This window comes from Nerophis ophidion, linkage group LG22 (assembly GCF_033978795.1).
Source record: "Nerophis ophidion isolate RoL-2023_Sa linkage group LG22, RoL_Noph_v1.0, whole genome shotgun sequence".
Lineage (NCBI taxonomy): Eukaryota > Metazoa > Chordata > Actinopteri > Syngnathiformes > Syngnathidae > Nerophis > Nerophis ophidion.
Window position 1 is genome coordinate 5717610 of NC_084632.1, and position 19149 is coordinate 5736758.

The 19149-nt window shown below is 38.1% G+C and overlaps 1 protein-coding gene and 1 non-coding gene across 2 annotated transcripts in view; both read right to left on the bottom strand.

The window, feature by feature from the left end:
• Positions 1–19149, bottom strand: part of fbn2b (fibrillin 2b) — a 300303-nt gene that overhangs the window by 131655 nt on the left and 149499 nt on the right. The window contains exon 15 of the mRNA XM_061883097.1: positions 16331–16456. Within this exon, the coding sequence (XP_061739081.1) occupies positions 16331–16456 (126 nt within the window). The remainder of the gene's footprint in view (positions 1–16330; positions 16457–19149) is intronic.
• On the bottom strand, positions 68–137 carry trnag-gcc (transfer RNA glycine (anticodon GCC)). Its single transcript has one exon. It is a non-coding gene; the product is annotated as a tRNA-Gly (tRNA).

The window sequence follows — 19149 nt, forward strand, 5'->3', positions numbered from 1 at the left end:
CCCAAATAAGTTTTTCAACTTCTTTACGTTGAAACTTCACGTTAATCAATTCATGGTTAAAGTATGTTGCATTGGCCGGGATTCGAACCTGGGCCTCCCCGTGGCAGGCGAAAATTCTACCACTGAACCACCAATGCAGCATTGGATTTGCCATAGACAGGCTACTGTTAGCAGTAATTATTTCAAACTTACACCATTTCCACATTTTTAAACCGATTCAAACCATTCCACCATCCTGGAGAATTAAACTATCTTTTTTTCAAGTTTGAAAAAATTCCAGGATTTTCCAGAATTCCTGGTTTTCCAAAGCCCTATTTCCACCCTCTTTTCTGGCGACTACTCCTCCCACATTTTTCAACACATTTCAACCGTTCCACCGTCAAAACTTTCCTATTAATCAGGAAAAAAAGTAGTGTGACTGGAAAATTTCCCATTTTATCTGAAATTCCAGGAATTCCATAATACCATTTCGACATTCAACATGTTACTACTTCAACATTTTCTCAACCAATTTGAAAAATTCCAACACTTACTATTTCAACTCATTCGAACCATTCAAGTTTTTTTTTTTACAATTTTCCCAAAAATTCCAGATTTTTCCGAAATTCCTTAATACCATTTACTACTTCAACATTTCATGCCCGATTTAAACAATTCCAACACCAACCAATTCAGGACATTCATGATCCTAATCATTTTGAAAAAAAATCCCACTTTTCCCAAATTTCCAGGAAGTTCCCATTGAAATGAATGGGACATTTTTCCAAGTTGCACAATTTCCACATTTTTCAACCAATTCAAACCATTCCACTTTCAACAAATTCCACCATCCTGGAAAATTAAACTATCCTTTTATCAAGTTCGAAAAAATTCCAGGATTTTCCCGAATTCCTGGTTTTCCAAAACCCTATTTCCACCCTCTTCTCTGGAGACTACTTCTTCCACATTTTTCAACACATTTCAACCGTTCCACCGTCAAAACATTCCTCTTAATCAGGAAAAAAAAGGAGTGTGACTGGAAAATTTCCCATTTTTTCTGAAATTCCAAGAATTCCATAATACCATTTCGACATTCAACATGTTACTACTTTAACATTTTCTCAACCAATTTGAAAAATTCCAACACTTACCATTTCAACTCATTCGAACCATTCAAGTTTTGTTTTTTTACAATTTTCCCAAAAATGCCAGATTTTTCCGAAATTCCTTAATACCATTTACTACTTCAACATTTCATGCCCGATTTAAACAATTCCAACACCAATCAATTCAGCTCATTCAGGACATTCGTGATCCTAATCATTTTGGAAAAAATCCCACTTTTCCCAAATTTCCAGGAAGTTCTCATTGAAATGAATGGAACATTTTTCCAAGTTGCACAATTCCCACATTTTTCAACCAATTCAAACCATTCCACCTTCAACAAATTCCACCATCCTGAAAAATTAAACTATCCTTTTTTCAAGTTTGAAAAAATTCCAGGATTTTCAAGAATTCCTGGTTTTCCAAAACCCTATTTCCCCCCTCTTCTCTGGCGACTACTTCTTACACATTTTTCAACCCATTTCAACCGTTCCACCGTCAAAACATTCCTATTAATCAGGAAAAAAAGTCGTGTGACTGGAAAATTTCCCATTTTTTCTGAAATTCCAGGAATTCCATGATACCATTTTGACATTCAACATGTTACTACTTTAACATTTTCTCAACCAATTTGAAAAATTCCAACACTAACCATTTCAACTAATTTTTTACAATTAAAAAAAAAATTCCCAATGTTCCCCAAATTCCTTAATACCATTTACTACTTCAACATTTCAGGCCCGATTTAAACAATTCCAACACCAACCAATTCAGCTCATTCAGGACATTCATGATCCTAATCACTTTCCAAAAATATCCCACTTTTCCCAAATTTCCAGGAAGTTCCCATTGAAATGAATGGGGCATTTTTCCAAGTTGCACAATTCCCACATTTTTCAACCAATTCAAACCATTTCACCGTCCTAGAAAATTAAACTATCGTTTTTTTCAAGTTCGAAAAAATTCCAGGATTTTCCCGAATTCCTGGTTTTCCAAAACCCTATTTCCCCCCTCTTCTCTGGAGACTACTTCTTCCACATTTTTCAACCCATTTCAACCCTTCCACTGTCAAAACTTTCCTATTAATCAGGAAAAAAAGTAGTGTGACTGGAAAATTTCCCATTTTTTATGAAATTTCAAGAATTCCATAATACCATTTCTACATTCAACATGTTACTACTTTAACATTTTCTCAACCAATTTGAAAAATTCCAACAATAACCATTTCAACTCATTTTTACAATTAAAAAAAAAAAAAAATCCCAATGTTCCCGAAATTCCCTAATACCATTTACTACTTCAACATTTCATGCCCGATTTAAACAATTCCAACACCAACCAATTCAGCTCATTCAGGACATTCATGATCCTAATCATTTTGAAAAAAATCTCACTATTCCCAAATTTCCAGGAAAATCTCATTGAAATGAATGGGACATTTTTCCAAGTTGCACAATTCCCACATTTTCAACCAATTCAAACCCTTCCACCTTCAACAAATTCCACCATCCTGGAAAATTAAAATATCATTTTTTCAAGTTTGAAAAAAATCCAGGATTTTCCAGAATTCCTGGTTTTCCAAAACTGTATTTCCACCCTCTTCTCTGGAGACTACTCCTCCCACATTTTTCAACACATTTCAACCATTCCACCGTCAAAACATTCCTCTTAATCAGGAAAAAAAAGGAGTGTGACTGGAAAATTTCCCATTTTTTCTGAAATTCCAAGAATTCCATAATACCATTTCTACATTCAACATGTTACTACTTTAACATTTTCTCAACCAATTTGAAAAATTCCAACAATAACCATTTCAACTCATAAGAACCATTCAAGTTTTTTTTGTATTTTTTTTTACAATTTTCAAAAAAATTCCAGGATTTTCCCGAATTCCTGGTTTTCCAAAACCCTATTTCCACCCTCTTCTCTGGAGACTACTTCTTCCACATTTTTCAACACATTTCAACCGTTCCACCGTCAAAACTTTCCTATTAATCAGGAAAAAAAGTAGTGTCACTGGAAAATTTCCCATTTTTTCTGAAATTCCAGGAATTCCGTAATACCATTTCTACATTCAACATGTTACTACTTTAACATTTTCTCAACCGATTTGAAAAATTCCAACACTATTTCAACTCGTTAGGACCATTCCAGTTTGTTTTTTTTACAATTTTCAAAAAAATTCTAGATATTCCCGAAATTTCCTAATAGCATTTACTACTTCAACATTTCATGCCCGATTTAAACGATTCCAACACCAATCAATTCAGCTCATTCAGGACATTCATGATCCTAATCATTTTGAAAAAAATCCCAGTTTTCCCAAATTTCCAGGAAGTTCCCATTGAAATGAATGGGACATTTTTCCAAGTTGCACAATTCCCACATTTTTCAACCAATTCAAACCATTCCACCTTCAACAAATTCCACCATCCTGGAAAATTAAACTATCTTTTTTTCAAGTTCGAAAAAATTACAGGATTTTCCCGAATTCCTGGTTTTCCAAAACCCTATTTCCACCCTCTTCTCTGGAGACTACTTCTTCCACATTTTTCAACACATTTCAACCGTTCCACCGTCAAAACATTCCTCTTAATCAGGAAAAAAAAGGAGTGTGACTGGAAAATTTCCCATTTTTTCTGAAATTCCAAGAATTCCATAATACCATTTCTACATTCAACATGTTACTACTTTAACATTTTCTCAACCAATTTGAAAAATTCCAACACTAACCATTTCAACTCATAAGAACCATTCAAGTTTTTTTTGTATTTTTTTTTACAATTTTCAAAAAAATTCCAGATTTTTCCGAAATTCCTTAATACCATTTACCACTTCAACATTTCATGCCCGATTTAAACAATTCCAACACCAACCAATTCAGCTCATTCAGGACATTCATGATCCTAATCATTTTGAAAAAAATCCCAGTTTTCCCAAATTTCCAGGAAGTTCTCATTGAAATAAATGGGTCATTTTTCCAAGTTGCACAATTTCCACATTTTTCAACCAATTCAAACCATTCCACCTTCAACAAATTCCATCCTGGAAAATTAAAATATCCTTTTTTCAATTTTGAAAAAAATCCAGGATTTTCCAGAATTCCTGGTTTTCCAAAGCCCTATTTCCACCCTCTTCTCTGGAGACTACTCCTCCCACATTTTCCAACACATTTCAACCGTTCCACCGTCAAAACGTTTCTATTAATCAGGAAAAAAAGTAGTGTGACTGGAAAATTTCCCATTTTTTCTGAAATTCCAGGAATTCCGTAATACCATTTCTACATTCAACATGTTACTACTTTAACATTTTCTCAACCAATTTGAAAAATTCCAACACTTACCATTTCAACTCATTCGAACCATTCAAGTTTTTTTTTTGTACAATTTTCCCAAAAATGCCAGATTTTTCCAAAATTCCTTAATACCATTTACTACTTCAACATTTCATGCCCGATTTAAACAATTCCAACACCAATCAATTCAGCTCATTCAGGACATTCATGATCCTAATCATTTTGGAAAAAATCCCACTTTTCCCAAATTTCCAGGAAGTTCTCATTGAAATGAATGGAACATTTTTCCAAGTTGCACAATTCCCACATTTTTCAACCAATTCAAACCATTCCACCTTCAACAAATTCCACCATCCTGGAAAATTAAACTATCCTTTTTTCAAGTTGGAAAAAAATCCAGGATTTTCCAGAATTCCTGGTTTTCCAAAGCCCTATTTCCACCCTTTTTTCTGGCGACTACATCTTACACATTTTTCAACCCATTTCAACCGTTCCACCGTCACCACATTCCTCTTAATCAGGACAAAAAAGTTTGTTTTTTTTAACTAGAAAAATTCCTGTTTTTCTCAAATTCCAGTAATACCATTTCTCAATTCAACATGTTACTACTTCAACACTTTCTTAACCGATTTGAAAAATTCCAACACTAAGCATTTCAACTCACTAGGACCATTCAAGTTTTTTTTTTACAATTTTCCAAAAAATTCCAGATTTTCTCAAAATTCCCTAATACCATTTACTACTTCAACATTTCATGCCCGATTAAAAAAATTCCAACGCCAACCAATTGAGCTCATTCAGGACATTCATGATCCTAATCATTTTCCAAAAATATCCCACTATTCCCAAATTTCCAAGAAGTTCTCATTGAAATAAATGGGGCATTTTTCCAAGTTGCACAATTCCAAATTTTTCAACCAATTGCAACCATTCCACTTTCAACAAATTCCACCATCCTGGAAAATTAAACTATCCTTTTATCAAGTTCGAAAAAATTCCAGGAATTTCCAGAATTCCTGTTTTTTCCACCCTCTTCTCTGGAGACTACTTCTTCCACATTTTTCAACACATTTCAACCGTTCCACCGTCAAAACCTTCCTCTTAATCAGAACAAAAAAGTATTTTTTTTTAACTAGAAAAATTCCTGTTTTTCTCAAATTCCAGTAATTCCGTAATACCATTTCTCAATTCAACATGTTACTACTTCAACACTTTCTTAACCGATTTGAAAAATTCCAACACTAAGCATTTCAACTCACTAGGACCATTCGAGTTTTTTTTTACAATTTTCCAAAAAATTCCAGTTTTTCTCAAAATTCCCTAATACAATTTACTACTTCAACATTTCATGTCCGATTTAAACAATTCCAACACCAACCAATTCAGCTCATTCAGGACATTCATGATCCTAATCATTTTCCCAAAAAATCTCACTTTTCCCAAATTTCCAGGAAGTTCTCATTGAAATAAATTGAGCATTCTTCCCAAGTTGCACAATTCCCACATTTTTCAACCAAATCAAACCATTCCACCTTCAACAAATTCCACCATCCTGGAAAATTAAACAATCTTTCTTTTAAGTAAAAAATTTTTTCAGGATTTTCCCAAAATTCCCGCATTTTTCAACCTATTCAAAGCATTCCAACATCAACACATTCCACTCACCCTGGACATTCAAACTAACACTTTCCCAACTTCCAGTTTTCCCAGAAATTCAAACCATTCCAACATTCAAACTATTACTACATTCTGTCAGCATTTCACTTCAACTTCAGCATTGGAGCATTCACACGCAATTCCTTCAGTAATTGCCTCCTCTAGTTTAGGTATTACTTTGATACCGGACTATAAAATGCTACTTATTTTCCTACGCTTTGAACCATGCGACTAATAGTCTGGTGCGGCTAATATATGGGAAAATGTTTCTTTTTTTTACTTATGGAATATGCATGTGTTTGGGCTGTGGGACCAAAACAAAGTACCTGGATGCGTCACAGTTTTGCCACCTGATAATTCAAAACGTTTTGTTAGCCTTTCCAAGGACTACAAGAACATCCTCGGCTGAAGGGACACAACACACACCTGGTTAACTATCAGCCCCTTCTGTCAAAGCATTGTTTAAATTCCATCCAGTCAACACATTGCAATGTGATTAGGGGTGTGTGTGTGTGTGAGTGAGTGTGTGTGTGTGTGTGTGTGTGTGAGTGTGTGTGTGTGTGTGTTGCACATGTCCGGGCAACTTTAACTGAGAACATGCTGTCACTTTTTAGTCAACAGTCTGCAACTGTGCCGCTATTAAAACTTGTCTAATCTAATAATTCCAACCGAATTGTACAAAAAATGTGAACGTAACCTTCTTCGGCTAAGTGAGTCATTGTAAATCCAGCTTTTTTGGAAGATTTTAGGCGAGGATAATATCGTTTTTATTAGGATACATTGACGTTTGGACTCCCAGAGACTAAGTGAATTTTCCAACTCAAAATCTGGTTTTGTCCTTCAATGTTAGGGACGTTTTTAAGACGAGTACCTTTTACATTTTAACCGACAGACCACTGAGTCAGGGTACCATGGAATCGATACAGGTACCGTATTTTCGGACTTAAAATCTTTTAATTTTCTCCAAAAATGGACAGTGCGCCTTATAACCCGGTGCGCTTAATGTACGGCATAATTCTGGTTGTGCTTACCGACCTCGAAGCAATTGTATTTGGTATCTGGTGTAAAAATAAGTCAGACCAGTAGATGGCAGTCACACATTAGAGATATGTACAGACTGCAATTTGATGGGAGTAAACAACAGGCTTTTGAACTAGTGAATTTTACAAATCAAAATCGGGTTTTGTCCTTCAATGTTTGGGACGTTTTTAGTCTACATAAGATGAGTACCTTTTACATTTTAACCGACAGACCACTGAGTCAGGGTACAATGGAATCGATACTGGTACCGTATTTCCCGACTTAAAATCTTTTAATTTTCTCCCAAAATGGACAGTGCGCCTTATAACCCGGTGCGCTTAAAGTACGGCATAAATCTTGTTGTGCTTACCAACCTCGAAGCAATTTTATTTGGTCCCTGGTGTAGTGATAAGTCTGACCAGTAAATGGCAGTCACACATAAGAGATACGCGTGGACTGCAATTTAATGGCAGTAAACTACAGGCTTTTGAACTAGTGAATTTTACAACTCAAAATCTGGTTTTGTCCTTCAATGTAAGGGACGTTTTTAGTCTACATAAGATGAGTACTTTTTACATTCTAACCGACAGACCACTGAGTCAGGGTACCATGGAATCGATACTGGTACCGTATATTTTCCGACTTAAAATCCTTTAATTTTCTCCAAAAATGGATGTCCAACCCTTTTAACCCGCTGCGCTTAATGTACGGCATAATTCTGGTTGTGCTTACCGACCTCGAAGCAATTGTATTTGATATCTTGCGTAAAAATAAGTCAGACCAGTAGATGGCAGTCACACATAAGAGATATGTGTGGACTGCAATTTGATAGCAGTAAACAATAGACTTTTGAACAAGAGAATTTTACAACTCAAAATCTGGTTTTGTCCTTCAATGTTTGGGACGTTTTTAGTCGACATAAGATGAATACTTTTTACTTTTTAACCGACAGACCACTGAGTCAGGGTACCATGGAATCGATACTGGTACCGTATTTTTCCGACTTAAAATCATTTAATTTTCCCCAAAAATGGACAGTGCGCCTTATAACCCGGTGCGATTAATGTATGGCATAATTCTTGTTGTGCTTACCGACCTCGAAGCAACTGTTTTTGGTATCTGGTGTAAAAATAAGTCTGACCAGTAGATGGCAGTCACACATAAGAGATATGTACAGACTGCAATTTGATGGCAGTAAACAACAGACTTTTGAACAAGAAAATTTTACAACTCAAAATCTGGTTTTGTCATTCAATGTTTGGAACGTTTTTAGTCTACATAAGATGAGTACCTTTTACATTTTAACCGACAGACCACTGACTCCGGGTACCTTGGAATCAAGACTGGTACCGTATTTTTCCGACTTAAAATCCTTTAATTTTCTCCAAAAAGGGACAGTGCGCCTTATAACCCGGTGCGCTTAATGTACGGCATGATTCTGGTTGTGCTTACCGACCTCGAAGCAATTGTATTTGGTATCTGGTGTTAAAATAAGTCTGACCAGTAGATGGCAGTCACACATAAGAGATACACGTGGACTGCAATTTAATGGCAGTAAACAACAGGCTTTTGAACCAGTGAATTTTACAACTCAAAATCTGGTTTTGTCCTTCAATGTTTGGGACGTTTTTAGTCTACATAAGATGAGTACCTTTTTCATTTTAACCGACAGACCACTGAGTCAGGGTACCACAGAATCGATACCGGTACCGTATTTTTCCGACTTAAAATCCTTTAATTTTCTCCAAAAATGGACAGTGCGCCTTATAACCCAGTGCGCTTAATGTACGGCATAATTCTTGTTGTGCTTACCAACCTCGAACCAATTTTATTTGGTACCTGGTGTGGTGATAAGTCTGACCAGTAGATGGCAGTCACACATAAGAGATATGTGTAGACTGCAATTTGATGCCAGTAAACAACAGGCTTTTGAACTAATGAATTTTACAACTCAAAATCTGGTTTTGTCCTTCAATGTTTGGGACGTTTTTAGTCTACGTAAGATGAGTACCTTTAACATTTTAACCGACAGACCACTGAGTCAGGGTACCACGGAGTCGATACTGGTGCCGTATTTTTCCGACTTAAAATCCTTTAATTTTCTCCAAAAATGGACAGTGCGCCTTATAACCCGGTGCGCTTAATGTACGGCATGATTCTGGTTGTGCTTACCGACCTCGAAGCAATTTTATTTGGTACCTGGTGTAGTGATAAGTCTGACCAGTAGATGGCAGTCACGCATAAGAGATACGCGTGGACTACAATTTGATGACAGTAAACTACAGGCTTTTGAACTAGTGAATTTTACAACTCAAAATCTGGTTTTGTCCTTCAATGTTTGGAACGTTTTTAGTCTACATAAGATGAGTACCTTTTACATTTTAACCGACAGACCACTGAGTCAGGGTACCATGGAATCGATACTCGTACTGTATTTTTCCGACTTAAACTCCTTTAATTTTCTCCAAAAATGGACAGTGCGCCTTATAACCCGGTGCGCTTAATGTACGGCATAATTCTTGTTGTGCTTACCAACCTCGGAGAAATTTTATTTGGTACCTGGTGTAGTGATAAGTCTGACCAGTAAATGGCAGTCACACATAAGAGATACGCGTGGACTGCAATTTAATGGCAGTAAACTACAGGCTTTTGAACTAGTGAATTTTACAACTCAAAATCAGTTTTTTTCCTTCAATGTAAGGGATGTTTTTAGTCTACATAAGATGAGTACCTTTTACATTTTAACCAACAGACCACTGACTCCGGTTACCTTGGAATCGATACTGGTACCGTATTTTCCCGACTTAAAATCTTTTAATTTTCTCAAAAAATGGACAGTGCGCCTTATAACCCGGTGCGCTTAATGTACGGCATAATTCTGGTTGTGCTTACCGACCTCGAAGCAATTGTATTTGGTATCTGGTGTAAAAATAAGTCTGACCAGTAGATGGCAGTCACACATAAGAGATACGCGTGGACTGCAATTTAATGGCAGTAAACAACAGACTTTTGATCAAGAGAATTTTACAACTCAAAATCTGGTTTTGTCCTTCAATGTTAGGGACGTTTTTAAGACGAGTACCTTTTACATTTTAACCGACAGACCACTGACTCCGGCCGGGTACCTTAGAATCGATACTGGTACCGTATTTTTCCGACTTAAAATCCTTTAATTTTCCCCAAAAATGGACAGTGCGCCTTATAACCCGGTGCGCTTAATGTACGGCATAATTCTGGTTGTGCTTACCGACCTCGAAGTTGTATTTGGTATCTAGTGTAAAAATAAGTCTGACCAGTAGATGGCAGTCACACATAAGAGATATGTGTAGACTGCAATTTAATGGCAGTAAACTACAGGCTTTTGAACTAGTGAATTTTACAACTCAAAATCTGGTTTTGTCCTTCAATGTAAGGGATGTTTTTAGTCTACATAAGATGAGTACTTTTTACATTCTAACCGACAGACCACTGAGTCAGGGTACCATGGAACCGATACTGGTACCGTATATTTTCCGACTTAAAATCCTTTAATTTTCTCCAAAAATGGATGTCCAACCCTTTTAACCCGCTGCGCTTAATGTACGGCATAATTCTGGTTGTGCTTACCGACCTCGAAGCAATTGTATTTGATATCTTGCGTAAAAATAAGTCAGACCAGTAGATGGCAGTCACACATAAGAGATATGTGTAGACTGCAATTTGATAGCAGTAAACAATAGACTTTTGAACAAGAGAATTTTACAACTCAAAATCTGGTTTTGTCCTTCAATGTTTGGGACGTTTTTAGTCGACATAAGATGAGTACCTTTTATTTTTTAACCGACAGACCACTGAGTCAGGGTACCATGGAATCGATACTGGTACCGTATTTTTCCGACTTAAAATCATTTAATTTTCCCCAAAAATGGACAGTGCGCCTTATAACCCGGTGCGATTAATGTATGGCATAATTCTTGTTGTGCTTACCGACCTCGAAGCAACTGTTTTTGGTATCTGGTGTAAAAATAAGTCTGACCAGTAGATGGCAGTCACACATAAGAGATATGCACAGACTGCAATTTGATAGCAGTAAACAACAGACTTTTGAACAAGAAAATTTTACAACTCAAAATCTGGTTTTGTCATTCAATGTAAGGGACGTTTTTAGTCTACATAAGATGAGTACCTTTTACATTTTAACCGACAGACCACTGACTCCGGTTACTTTGGAATCAAGACTGGTACCGTATTTTTCCGACTTAAAATCCTTTAATTTTCCCCAAAAATGGAAAGTGCGCCTTATAACCCGGTGCGCTTAATGTACGGCATAATTCTTGTTATGCTTACCGGCCTCAAAGCAATTGTATTTGGTATCTGGCGTAAAAATAAGTCCGAACAGTAGATGGCAGTCACACATAAGAGATATGTGTGGACTGCAATTTGATGGTAGTAAACAACAGGCTTTTGAACTAGTGAATTTTACAACTCAAAATCTGGTTTTGTCCTTCAATGTTTGGAACGTTTTTAGTCTACATAAGATGAGTACCTTTTTCATTTTAACCGACAGACCACTGAGTCAGGGTACCTTGGAATCGATACAGGTACCGTATTTTCGGACTTAAAATCTTTTAATTTTCTCAAAAAATGGACAGTGCACCTTATAACCGGGTGCGCTTAATGTACGGCATAATTCTTGTTATGCTTACCGGCCTCAAAGCAATTGTATTTGGTATGTGGCGTAAAAATAAGTCCGAACAGTAGATGGCAGTCACACATAAGAGATATGTGTAGACTGCAATTTGATGGTAGTAAACAACAGGCTTTTGAACTAGTGAATTTTACAACTCAAAATCTGGTTTTGTCCTTCAATGTTTGGAACGTTTTTAGTCTACATAAGATGAGTACCTTTTACATTTTAACCGACAGACCACTGACTCAGGGGTACCTTGGAATCAATACTAGTACCGTATTTTTCCGACTTAAAATTTTTAAATTTTCTACAAAATATGAACAGTGCGCCTTATAACCCGGTGCGCCTAATGTATGGCATAATTCTGGCTGTGGTTACCGACCTCGAAGCAATGTTATCCAGTACCGGGTGTAATGAAAAGTCTGACCAGTAGATGGCAGTCACACATAAGAGTACGCGGTTTGTTGACATGAAATCTTGCAGCTTTACTTTTGCTCGAACCGAGTCTGCAACCGGACAGGACGTTATGTGCGACAAAAGTATCAAAGTTACATACAGTTTGATTTTCCAGACAGAATTAGCGTACCAATAAAACTATTCTACTTGGTGCCCATCCTTAATGATTTGGTAGTGGGACAACACTCCTACATTGTGATTTAGAAAAAACATATTTTTATTATTACTTCTGGAAGGGTCATTTGACTTAACTTTTTTTTTTATCTGCGCGTTAAATAAACAATTTTGATTTGTTAGGCCTTCAACCTGAAAAACTCACTCAGTAGTGCCTACTATTCTCCTAAATTATTGACCTCTGCCGCCAAGTCGTCACCAAGTCTGGCGTGTAAATTCGTCATGACCGGACGCCCCAAAAAATACTTTGTTTTCAAACATCCGGTTTGAAAACAAACCGGATGTGGTGCATTTTGGTTTGGAGAAACCACTTTGGGTCAAAATTAAGGGTTGTGTTTTGATGAACTACTCAATGGAACCATGACTAAATCCCCCCAAAACTAAAAAGACTAAAGATGATCAATTCTGAAGCATTTTAGTCTATGCCACGTCATTTTATCTGGCCTGGAAATGATATGTGTCCACAAATTACTTCATATTTTATAATTACATGTCATTGTTTTTTTTGACAGAAAAAAATATATATACTGCTTGAAATTGGATGGTGTCCAATATTGCAACAAATATTAATGTATTTTATCATACTTTCCAAACATGTTTTTGTTTAAATAAAAATAAATATATATACTTAAGTATAACTTTACAGCAAACTACCCATGAAATGAATAAAAATGGCAAAAATATTACTGTAAATTGAAAAAAAACGACTACTGTATTTTGCGTTAAAATTCTGTTGACTGAGCTGCCAGTTATTGACAGTAAAATCTATGTTTGTTGTTTTTAACGATGTATTACTGTAAATGGAAAAATTTGTTTTTACGGTAGAAAACCCGGCAGCTAAATTGCCAGAATAAAAAAAAAAAAAATTGTACTATTTTTCAATGACTAATATCATGTTATAAAAAATAATGTCAATTTAACAGTAAAATTCTGGCAACTAAGCTGCTAGCTTTTTCCGTAAAGCCCCCCAAAAAACAGTGGTACTGTTTTTCATTTACCGTAAAAGGTTGTAATAAATAAAAAAAACACACCATATTTTACAGTAAAATTTTGTACGGGTAAATTTTGTAAAGGTACATTTTTTACTGTAAAATCAACAGTCTACTTAAAAAAATGTATTTAATTGTGATGAGTTGGCAACTTGTCTAGGGTGTACCCCAGCTGAGATAGGCTCCAGCCCTCCGAAATGGACAAGCGGTAGAAAATGGATGGATGGAATAATGAAATCCAGAGGCAAATTCCTACATTATTCACTGTTACAAGCGGCCCTCTGATGGCAGAGGCAATTAAGCTGCTAGCTTAAAATTCTGGCAATTAAGCTGCTAGCTTTTTCCGTAAAACCCCCCAAAAAACAGTGGTACTGTTTTTCATTTACCGTGAAATGTTGTAAAAAAAAAAAAAAACACACCATATTTTACAGTAAAATTTTGTAAAGGTATTTTTTTTACTGTAAAATCAACAGTCTGCTTAAAAAATGTATTTAATTGTGATGAGTTGGCGACTTGTCTAGGGTGTACCCCAGCGGAGATAGGCTCCAGCACTCCGAAAGGGACAAGCGGTAGAAAATGGATGGCTGGAATAATAAAATCCAGAGGCAAATTCCTACATTATTCACTGTTACAAGCGGCCCTCTGATGGCAGAGGCAATTAAGATGCTAGCTTAAGATTCTTAAAATTCTGGGAATTAAGCTGCTAGCTTTTTCCGTAAAACCCCCCAAAAAACAGTGGTACTGTTTTTCATTTACCGTGAAATGTTGTAAAAAAAAAAAAAAAAAAACACACCATATTTTACAGTAAAATTTTGTAAAGGTATTTTTTTTACTGTAAAATCAACAGTCTGCTTAAAAAAATGTATTTAATTGTGATGAGTTGGCGACTTGTCTAGGGTGTACCCCAGCGGAGATAGGCTCCAGCACTCCGAAAGGGACAAGCGGTAGCAAATGGATGGCTGGAATAATAAAATCCAGAGGCAAATTCCTACATTATTCACTGTTACAAGCGGCTCTCTGATGGCAGAGGCAATTAAGCTGCTATCTTAAAATTCTTAAAATTCTGGCAACTAAGCTGCTGGCTTTTTCCGTAAAATCCCCCAAAAAACAGTGGTACTGTTTTTCATTTACCATAAAATGTAATAAATAAAAAAAACACACCATATTTTACAGTAAAATTTTGTAAAAGTACATTTTTTACTGTAAAATCAACAGTCTACTTAAAAAAATGTATTTAATTGTGATGAGTTGGCAACTTGTCTAGGGTGTACCCCAGCTGAGATAGGCTCCAGCCCTCCGAAATGGACAAGCGGTAGAAAATAGATGGATGGAATAATGAAATCCAGAGGCAAATTCCTACATTATTCACTGTTACAAGCGGCCCTCTGATGGCAGAGGCAATTAAGATGCTAGCTTAAAATTCTGGCAATTAAGCTGCTAGCTTTTTCCGTAAAACCCCCCAAAAAACAGTGGTACTGTTTTTCATTTACCGTGAAATGTTGTAAAAAAAAAAAAAAAAACACACCATATTTTACAGTAAAATTTTGTAAAGGTATTTTTTTTACTGTAAAATCAACAGTCTGCTTAAAAAATGTATTTAATTGTGATGAGTTGGCGACTTGTCTAGGGTGTACCCCAGCGGAGATAGGCTCCAGCACTCCGAAAGGGACAAGCGGTAGCAAATGGATGGCTGGAATAATAAAATCCAGAGGCAAATTCCTACATTATTCACTGTTACAAGCGGCTCTCTGATGGCAGAGGCAATTAAGCTGCTAGCTTAAAATTCTTAAAATTCTGGCAATTAAGCTGCTAGCTTTTTCCGTAAAACCCCCCAAAAAACAGTGGTACTGTTTTTCATTTACCGTAAAATGTTGTAATAAATAAAAAAATACACCATATTTTACAGTAAAATTTTGTAAAGGTACATTTTTTACTGTAAAATCTACAGTCTACTTAAAATTTTTTATATAATTGTGATGAGTTGGCGACTTGTCTTGGGTGTACCCCAGCTGAGATAGGTTCCAGCACTCCGAAATGGACAAGCGGTAGAAAATGGACGGATGGAATAATGAAATCCAGAGGCACATTCCTACATTATTCACTGTTACAAGCGGCTCTCTGATGGCAGAGGCAATTAAGCTGCTAGCTTAAAATTCTTAAAATTCTGGCAATTAAGCTGCAGGCTTTTTCCGTAAAACCCCTCAAAAAACAGTTGTACTGTTTTTCATTTACCATAAAATGTAATAAATAAAAAAAACACACCATATTTTACAATAAAATTTTGTAAAAGTAAATTTTTTACTGTAAAATCAACAGTCTACTTAAAAAAAATGTATTTAATTGTGATGAGTTGGCGACTTGTCTAGGGTGTACCCCAGCTGAGATAGGCTCCAGCACCCCGAAAGGGACAAGCGGTAGAAAAATGGATGGCTGGAATAATGAAATCCAGAGGCAAATTCCTACATTATTCACTGTTACAAGCGGCCCTCTGATGGCAGTTGTGGCCCTCAATGAAAACCGCTTTGACCCCCCTGGTCCGGTTGTAGGGTGTGGCTGGGGAATGCCGATAAAGATCGATGGTCAGTCTGACGATTCCTCAAAGCAAATGTAATTGTTAATAATTTTACTCCCAAAAGTAAGATGTTCATCATTATTAGTATTTCGGATCAATATGCCACTAGATGCATCTGGACTTCCTAGTTTGGTCACAGGAAACAGGAAATGAGAAGAAAGTGAACCCCTGCGTTACGAGAAGAGGGCCCGTTCACGATGGTCTCAACTTTATTAATGTTTTCTTTGGTAGACATTATGGCTGATGCAGATTTTCAGTAGTAATTAAGTTAAGATTGTTTTTTTAAACATTTCAGACTGCTTAACAACAACTTGAAGCAGCTGTAAGAGATGTGTATATGTTGATGGACAATAGGGTTTAAATAGGGAGACTTTTACGGCTTGGAAAGCTGAAAAAGTGTAAGGACAAACGCTTACCTTCACATTTGTGGCTTGTTTCACTCTGGCGGTGGCCGGCGGGACATTTGCACTCGTAGGATCCCACGGTGTTGATGCAGTTCCCTCCAGCACAGAGACCCGGCACTGCTTGACACTCGTCCACGTCTGGGAGCGAAAGCAGACAGAAACATGTCAGAAAATGCTGATAAAAACAAAAGTGGTGATATTATTATGCATCCATCCATCCAACCGGGTCGCGGGGGTCAGGAGCCTAACCAGGGAAGTCCAGACTTCCCTCTCCCCAGCCACTTTGTCCAGATCCTCCCGGGGGGGATCCTGAGGCATTCCCAGGCCAGCCGGGAGACATAGTCTTCCCAACGTGCCCTGGGTATTTCCCGTGGCCTCCTACCGGTCGGACGTGTCCTAAACACCTCCCTAGGGAGGCTTTCGGGTGGCATCCTGACCAGATGCCTGAACCACCTCATCTGGCTCCTCTCCATGTGGAGGATCAGCAGCTTTACTTTGACTTCCTCCCGGATGACAGAGCTTCTCGCCCTATCTCTAAGGGAGAACCCCGCCAAACGACAGAGGAAACTCATTTCTACCGCTTGAACCCGTGATCTTGTCCTTTCGTTCATAACCCAAAGCTGAGGATTGGAACGTAGATTGACCGGTAAATTGAGAGCTTTGCCTTCCGGCTCGGATTCTTCTTCACCACAACGGATCGATACAGCGTCCGCATTACTGAACACGCCACACCGATCCATCTGTCGATCTCACGATCCACTCTTCCCTAACTCGTGAACAAGACTCCGAGGTACTTGAATTCCTCCAATCGGGGCAACACATACATCGTAAGAGCACAGTAGAGCCCTGTTGTTTGCGAAGGTCCCTATAATGTCTGTTTTGATTGACTAAACCAATTCACATTTATGGACAGAATTTCTAAGCGCAGTCAGAGCTTTTGCCGTCTGTGAACTCTTCCCCAAGTGGAGGAATTGAAGCACCTTTAGAGTCTTGGGAAGAATGGATCGTGACATCGACAAGTGGATTGGTGAGATGTCTACACTGATGCAGACCTTGTATTGTGGAAAAGGAACTGAGTCGGAAGGCAGAGCTCTCCACTTAGCGGTCGATCTACGTCCCTATGGTCATGAGCTTTGGGTTGTGACCGAAAGGTCAAGATCACGGCTACAAGTGGCCGAAATGAGTTTAGGGTGATCAGCTCTGTCATTCAGGAGGAGCTCAGAGTAAAGCCGTTGGTTGTCCAGATCAAGATGAGCCAGTTGAGGTCGATCTGGTATCTGGTCAGGATGACCAAATGCCAGATCGACGCCTCCCTGAGTAGGTGTTTAGGTCACATCCAAGCGGTAGGAGGCCAGGGGAAGACCCAGGACACAGACTATGTCTCCTAGGTGGCCTGGAAAGGCCTCAGGATCCCCCGGGAGGAACCGGACAAAGTGGCCGGGGTATTCTGGGATTCTCTGTTCAGGCAGAACCGACCTTGAATAAGAGGGAGAAATTGGATAGCGAGATAACTGAGGTACTCTGCGGTTTAAGGACCTAGTGTAGCGTTTTGCCGAAGAGTTATTCAAAAATGATCAATAAGGCAGCTATGTAGTGTTTTTAGGAATCTGCTGAATGTTGAGGAAATGAACTTGTAAAGAAACCACCCTTTGTGTGATTCATACCCGCAGCACTCTTTTCCAACTGCATATAGTGCCATCGAACCACTTTTCTATTTAAGTTCTCGCATTATGAACTGAATCCACTCGGCATCCATTGCACCGGCCACATCTGCGGCCCCTTCCAAGGTTTCACGTTGTTCCCATTGGGTTGAGTTATTCCTTGCCTTGATGTGGGGCTCCGAGCCGAGGATGTCATTGTGGCTCGTGCAGCCCTTTGAGACATTTGTGATTCCGGGCCACTCTGATGGATGGATTGAAGTTACCATTAACAAATGCGAGCGAATGCATAACTGCGAACAGGCGCGGATCTACTGCGTTTTTGGCTGGCTTATTCAAAACATCGTATAATAGAAGAGTGACTTGTCACTCACTCCAGGGTCAAGACTTCCCAGAAACTCATTCGAAACAGGAAACAGTTTTATTAAACGTACGCTTTTCCCAGCATTCACCGTGAGTCATATTTTCCCAGTATTGATGATATAACGCCATTGGGAACGAATGTGCATACCCCTTTATTCCCAAAGTGGATTTATTCCCCCCCTTCCATAATCCGAAGACGTAGCAAGGGAGCTGTTTTCAATCTATTGGGCTGCCCAACCTGCTTCACATGAAAACAAGACCGTGTGTATGAGACACAGAGGCAGCATGTGGCCGCCAACACCCTGAACCTACATTTGGATTCATGGTCATGTGCGGTTTGCGCTGATTCCAAGTCTCCCAAGGCTCTCTGGTGGCTCGGTGACTTCAGCGTATGTGATTAACGAGGACTTCATCTGGAGCAGTCTGGCTCACACATGAATACTTTTACGGATATACAGTCGGGGGGGAAACGGTACACCATAATCACGGTTAGGTACCTACCAGATCTAGAAATGACTTCTGCCACTGCTTCGTTTGGTCTACTCGTCTTTCTTCGTTTACATATTTTATCGAGTAACCCAAGTGCTTTGAAACAACTAAATGGTTCCTTTGAGGCACACATTAAAAGCGTTACTAAAACGGCCTTCCTTCATCTCCGTAATATCGCTAAAATTCGCTCCATTCTGTCCACTAAAGACGCTGAGATCATTATCCATGCGTTTGTTACGCCTCGTCTCGATTACTGTAACGTATTATTTTCGGGTCTCCCCATGTCTAGCATTAAAAGATTACAGTTGGTACAAAATGCGG